The sequence below is a fragment of the Chaetura pelagica genome, unplaced genomic scaffold (genome assembly GCF_000747805.2).
Source record: "Chaetura pelagica isolate M959 unplaced genomic scaffold, ChaPel_1.0 scaffold835, whole genome shotgun sequence".
Classification (NCBI taxonomy): Eukaryota; Metazoa; Chordata; class Aves; order Apodiformes; family Apodidae; genus Chaetura; species Chaetura pelagica.
The window spans coordinates 71,660-78,425 of NW_009953220.1; the positions used below are offsets into that span (position 1 = coordinate 71,660).

At 58.6% G+C, this 6,766-nt stretch overlaps 1 protein-coding gene across 1 annotated transcript in view; it reads right to left on the minus strand.

The window, feature by feature from the left end:
• Positions 1-724: 724 nt before the first annotated feature.
• Positions 725-6,766, minus strand: part of MYO18A (myosin XVIIIA) — a 50,262-nt gene continuing 44,220 nt past the window's right edge. Inside the window, 10 exon segments of the mRNA XM_009997789.1 lie at positions 725-1,029; positions 3,262-3,401; positions 3,481-3,666; positions 4,350-4,487; positions 4,689-4,772; positions 4,874-4,990; positions 5,163-5,276; positions 5,371-5,517; positions 5,610-5,714; positions 6,017-6,127. Of these exon segments, the coding sequence (XP_009996091.1) occupies positions 741-1,029; positions 3,262-3,401; positions 3,481-3,666; positions 4,350-4,487; positions 4,689-4,772; positions 4,874-4,990; positions 5,163-5,276; positions 5,371-5,517; positions 5,610-5,714; positions 6,017-6,127 (1,431 nt within the window). The 3' untranslated portion in view covers positions 725-740.

A 6,766-nucleotide genomic window follows, 5' to 3' on the forward strand; every position in this document is an offset into this window, starting at 1 on the left:
CGCCCCCGCGCACACACTCGGGGGGGACAAGAGAGAGATGGAGATGAGCAAGGGATGGGGGGGTGGGAAGCACAGCAGAGAGGCAGCCTCAGTAATTTCCGTCAGCAGGAAAAATGTCATGTAAATGGGGGAATTGTTCTAGCCCGGCGCTTTGATTCCCTTTTTAAAGTGTTGAGTTCAATCTGTTCCATTGCCGGCTACCTGGAGCCGCCGCCTTTGATTCCTGACTTCAGAAAAGGGGGAATTATCTCCAATAACAAAATGTTTTACATCTGCACTGCTGAATAAATTAAACCAATTATGAAAGAGCAGGCTCAGATCTTTTCCCTGCTGCCTGGTGGAGGGTGGGGAGCCCCCCGGGACTCCCAGAGCCCTGCTAGGAAATTGGGTTCAGATAAAAGCAATCTGCACTCAGCGGGTGAGTGCGTTCCCTGGGGAATGGGAGTAGGGTTGTGTGCCACATCCCCACACCAGCCCTGTGCCATGGGGGCACCCAGGCATGTCCCCCTGCTCTGCCAGAGGCTGCATGGGCAGCTGATGTTTGCTGAGAGGTGTGGGGAGGGATGTGGTGGGGCTGCAAAGGGAGGGAGGGTGGAGGGGGGGGATCCAGCTCCATGAACTCCAAGGAGGCAGATGGGAGGGGCTGCGAATGCCCATGCACCTCCAGGGTGGATCTTGGTGCTAGAAGAGATGGGAAGGAGGACCAGGGAGGTCCCTTTGGGCAGGGGGACATGGGTCCCCTATGAAGACCAAGCTGCTTGCTGGAGTTCACCTTTCCGTGGCTGGCCATGTGAGCACCAGGCAGGAGTATGGCACCCAGAGTGCCTCATCCCATGGGTGCCTACCCCATGCCCTGGCCACCTCCTGGCACAGCCCACCCTGTCCCTGCACCAGCCCTGCACCAACCTGCTGCCCTTCAGGCTGCCGTCATCCGAGAGCGTTTTGGAGGAGCCTTTGTTCTTGGAGAGCCAGGACTTCACCCCATCCACGCGCTCCTCCAGCTCTGAGTCCACGTCTGAGTCACCATCGCTGCCAGAGAAGCACGTGAGGGTAGAAGAAAGCAAGATGTGAGCATGAGGCAGTGAGATTTTGGGTGCTGGGGAGGTAAAATTGTGCTGGTGGGCACCAAACCCACCCAGCACCCACTGCCTGTGTACCCTGGAAGGGGTGAACCCCCATCCTGTTGTCCTGCTTCATCTCCCAGGCATGGCCTGCATGCAAGGTGGTCCCCAAAGCACAGCCGTGCCATGCACCCCCCAAGCTCCCAAACCACCCCTTTGGCCAAGGGGTTCCTGCACTCTCTGCCCAACGTCCTCCTTGCCCCTGCACAGGGGCAAGACAAGGCAGCAGGGCTGGCATCAGGGCAGCAGGCAGGGCACGGCTCCAGAAACATGGGAGATCTCCAGCTCCAAAGCTGGGAAGCAATAAGTGGGTTCATTTTATAGGCCGTCATCGAGTGCAAAATTACAGCAAGGAAGAGGGATGTTGATGGCCCTGGGTAAACAGGAGTTTAGCAGGCAGAACAGAAATGACTCCAGCAAGGCGGGCGCAGGGGTGCAGCAGGCAGATTTACAGCCCTGCCGTGCCAGAGAGTCCCTGATTTACATCCTGGAGTAAAAAAAGCCCTATCTGGTTTAAACCATCTAATTTATAATGGCCGTTCGTAACCATATTGATTGCTTTGAGAAAGAAGGTGCCGTACGCAGTGCAAAATCCATTCCTCCACGTTAAAAGCATCCCTGCATAAATCTCCCTTAATACCTAACTGCTCACTGCTTTCATTAGGGTTATGGCAGCACCGGCGGGATCTATAAGGAAATCGAAGCAGCACGGCCCCCCCTCTCCACCCCCCTCACCAGCCAGCTAGAGGGGAGGGCTCCCACCAAGCTGCTGCTGGAGAAGAGATTTATCATATGATCTTAAACGTCCGTTTTATCCACCCAGTTTGGGCTGACTCCCTGCCCCGGGGATGGTGGCAAACAGCACAGGGGACGGGCTGGGATAGAAGACCCTGTATGTGGATCCTCCTCACTAAATTCAAAGCAATGAGTTGCACTCCCCAGCACGTGCGTCTCCCTCCCCTGCAACACATCCAGGGAACGCTGGGCTTGGGGGAAAAAAAACCAAACAAACACAACAACAACAACAACAAAAAACACAACAAAAAAACAAACAAACCACAAAACAAAACCCCCTGACGAGCCCTGTAAACAAACTCTGGGGGCAGTTCAGGTTTTATAACTGGTGGAATTAAACTCCACATCAAACGCCGTTTATGTCCAGGCAAACGTGCCGTTAGTTAAGCAGCACCCGGGTCGTGGGGGAGCAACCACGGGGGAGGGAATATTAATTGTGAGTGGCACAGGGCTCCATCACAGCTCCAGGCTGAACTGCGCATCATTAGCCAGGGCACAGCATCACACCCCCACCCCAGCCCGGGGGCTTGTCCCCTGTCCCCCTGCGTGGGATGCAGTCACATGCCATGGGTGCTGTTAGGGCATGCAGAGGTGGGCCAGTGGCATGCGGGGCCCCGGCCCGTGGGGGTCAGATGGGGGTTAGGGGAGGGGGCACAAGGTAAGAGGAGCTCCTCACAGTTTATTCTTTCTTTTCTGATACTTTGCCACCATGTCCTGCAAACTGGGAGGGGTTGGGAGGGGGTTGCCAGGGAGGGGGCAGAAACACAACAGAAAGGAAATCAAATGAAACGTAAAAAAAATAAAAGACCAAGTGGGTGAGGAATAAACAGGGAGGGGGGCAAATTACATGGTGGGAAAGGGTCCTCCAGCCCTGGCATGGGGCTGTACCCGGCTGGATCTCAGCATCTCAGGCTGGATCCCAACACCCTGAGCTGGATCCCAGCATCCCAGACCTCCTGCCAGTCTGTGCTGCCCTAGCTCCTGGGGCTCTCCAGGCTGTTCCCAGCCAGCTAGCACAGCCCAGGCTGCATTTTGGGCACCTCTGCCAGCTGGTAGAGCTGCAGAGGGGCAGTGGGTGGAGGGGGGCAGGACACACAGATGCACGGACTGCTGGATGAGTGCACAGGGGCACGATGCGTGGGACAGATGCACGGGTGCATGAACAGATGCACATGTGCTTGATGGATGGATGCATGTGTGCCCAATGCATGGATGGATGGACAGACAGCATCCTGCCAGGGCCAGGCAGAGCTGAGGGGTCCCCGTGGAATTTCAGAAGTGGCAAGGAGAAGCAGTGAGCCCCAGTGACGTGCCCTGCATGGATGCCAGGCCCAGACACTCTCACCTGTTGATGAGGTCCTCGTTACTGTCACTCTCCATCTCATCCTCAATGGCTGCCTGCAGGTCCCCGATGCGTTTGAAGGCCAGTTTCAGGTCTGACTGCAGGCTCTGGTTGGCGGCTTCCAGGCTCTCCAGGTCCATCTCCTGTTGGGAGGGAGCTGGGTGAGCTGGGTAACCAGTTGAAACCCCCCACCTCTGCCCAGCCCAGTCACGGGTGCCTCACCAACTCGTGCTTCTTGCGGCTGGCCTCTGCCTCCTTCTTGGCCAGCTCGCCCATCTCCTCTTTGACGTCGCGGAGCTGTCGCTGCAGCCGCTTGTTCTGCTCCTTCTCCCGGTTCTCAGCGGCTGCGCGTTGATCCCGCTCCTCCGTCAGCTTCTCCATGTTCTCCTTCAGCCGTGTGGCCAGGCTCTGTGGAGCAACAGGCATGGGGGGACCCCAGGTCCCCCACAGACCTCTCACCCTGCAGCAACACCCACCAAGGGCTCATGCCAGGGCAGATCCCATCCCCTTGAATTTACATGAGGAGTTGGAGGAGAAACCACCCCCGCCTAGGGCAAGGAAAGGGGCAGAACAACCTGTGGGGGCTTTGCCAAATTGGAAAATAGATTTAACTGTGTGTGAAGTAATTACAGTGTGAAAAGCAGGGAAAAAATAGCTCCCATTCTCCCCCAGCCGCTGAGCCAGCCGCTGCATGTTTATGACCCCGGCAGAGAGAGCAGAGAAGGGAAATAGCAGCTCGGAAAATATTAAGAGAGCTAAGCTGCTCTGCTCCCCCAGCAGAGCTGCAAAGGCAGAATATAAAGCAGGCTGCGTTTAGCGGGGCCGGGAGAGTCTATAATTTCCTTAAGTCAATGCAGGGAAATAGCATCACTTCGCCAGTCTGGGAGTGGATTACCCTTATCAGCACTTGCAGGGAGCTTCCCTGCAGGGACAGGGACGGGCTGCTGGCAGCCAAGGGCTGCAGCCTGGGGGGGTCCCATAGAGGGGATATTGGGGATGTGTCTGGCAGACCCCACCCCCGGGCAGCTTCACATTGTGGTTCCACTGCATGCCAGTCCCAGCTGGAGAGGAGGGATTGCCCCATCACCCACCTCCAGGCGCTTGACTTGTGTCCGCTCGAACTCCAGCCTGGACTCCAGCTCGCGTATCTTGGCCTCTTGCCGGCTCACAAGGGACTTGTCCACCATGGATTGCTCCAGGAACTCCAGCTGGCTCTGCAGGCCTTGAAGCTGCAGAGGGTGCACAGCTTTAGACTTGACCACCACCTCTCTGCCTGGCCACTATGCTATTCCCATACCAACAGAGAGCTCCCTGTGATACTGCCCAGTGCTCTCCGGGATGCAGGAGCTCCCCACCACAGTGCAGGCAGGGGGTCTCTAGGTGCACCCACCACCCTGGACACCCTTCGAGTGCATCTTGGTGCTCCCCACCTTTTCTTGCAGCTCCTGCTTCTCCTTGCCGACCTCCTCTAGCTGTGTCTGGAGGTCGTTCATCTGTGCCAGGTCCCGGGCTGCCTGTGGGACACATGGGGGCCATCAGCAGGGATCCCACTGGGCCAGCTCCGAGAGGGATGTTACAGGGCCTGGGGGTGCTGAGGCTGCCGTTCCTCACACACCTGGGCCACAGCTGCCTTGTGCTTCTTCATCAGCTCATTCATGTCCTCCTGGTCCTCCTCCAGCCGACTCTGCACCTCGTTCTTCTCCCGCTGCAGCCGGCTCAGCTGCTCCTCCAGCTGGGGGGAGTCACCTGTGTCTCCCACTGCACCCCAAGAGCAAGGCACCCAGCCTCCAAAACCACCCCAAACGCTATGGGGTCACCGTGCTGGCACATGTCACACCAATAGGGGCCTGTCCCTGGGTGCTGGTGGGGCACAGCAAGGTGCATCACACCCCAGAAACACTTACTGCTGCCTTGGCCTTGGTGAGGTCATCAATCTGCAGGTGAAGGTCTTCAATTTCCACCTCCATCGACTTGCGGGCCTTGACGGCAGCCGCGCAGGTGAACTCTGACTCCTCCAGCTGCACGGACATGGCTCAGTACCCGGCTGGGGGACAGGCACACCCTGTGTGTCCCCCCCAAGGGCTGTGGTTTTGGAGGGGCATGGATGCATACCTGGTTCTTGAGCTGGGCAATCTCCCTCTTGCTGGGTGCGTTGTTCTTCAGGTGGTCCAGCATGATCTGTGCGTCCGCCAGCAGCGCCTTCGTCCTCTTCAGGTCCCGGCGCAGGCGCTTTTCCGTCTCAAAGTCCCTCTGGTTGGCCTGGGGCAGAGGGGACCACCACGCTGGTAGAGTGCCACGGCCACCTCGGGGTCCCCTATGTGAGGTCTGTGCCCACCTGCCCTGCACCATACCTGCTCGCTGACGGCAGATAACTTGCTCTCCAGCTCACGTTTCTCTCTCAGCACCTTCTGCTTGTCCTCGTACTCCTCCTCCAGCTGCACTTCCATTTGCTTCAGCTAGGGGACAGCCAGGACAGCTGGTCAGGGCGGCAGCAAAAGACCAGGACCCCCCCTTTCTGTGTCCTCACATATGAGGGATGCCAGGTGACCCCACAGACCGGGTTTTTGCGCAACCAGAGGCATGAAGCCTGGCGTGTGCTGGCCCGGGCAGCAAAGGGACTGGTTGGACCTGCTGGGCCAGTAGAGCCGGGCTGTGGCCAGCCGCGTAGGAGCCGGGCGCTGCGTGACAGTGCCCAGCTGGCAGCTCCCAGCACCCGTCTGGGACACAGAGATGTATCCTGTCTCCCCTTGGGCCCTACCTTCTTCTGGCACGACTGCCGAATCTCCTCCACCTCCTCGTCACGGCTCTCCACCTCCTTGGCGTGGGTCTGTCGCAGCCGCTCCATCTCCATCTCCAGCCGCAGCTTGGCCTGCAAATAGGGGGGATGTTGTCAGAGCAACAGAGACATGGGGACACCCCCAAGCTGATGTCTGGGTGCCACTCACCCAGAAAACCCCCCGGTCTGAGGCTGGCTGGGGTGGCCACCCCAGCCGCAGCTTGGCCTGCAAATAGGGGGGATGTTGTCAGAGCAACAGAGACATGGGGACACCCCCAAGCTGATGTCTGGGTGCCACTCACCCAGAAAACCCCCCGGTCTGAGGCTGGCTGGGCTGCCCGCCCCACAGTGACCTGACGGGCCATGGCACGGAGAGCCAGGAGCTGCGTCGGTAGCCACGATGCCTGGCCTGATGCCGGGCTGAGCGCGACCTCCTCCTCTTCCTGGGCAAGCCCAGCCCAGGGAATACAGCTGCTTCTTCACTTTGGCCAGGGAGGCCTCGTCCTTCGACTCCTGGGAGGAGATGTCCTGCAGCTCGGCCTCCAGTGCCTCCATCTTCTGCGTCAGCCCCGTGATGTCTGAGTCCTTGTCCTGCCAAAAGAGAGGGTCACTGTCAGACCAAAGCAACCGCTGGTTAGGGGACTGGGGAGAGGACTGGGCACCATTTACCTCCAGCAGCTGCTTGAGGCCGAAGACCTCAGCCACCAGCACGTCCTTCTCGCGGCTCAGGTT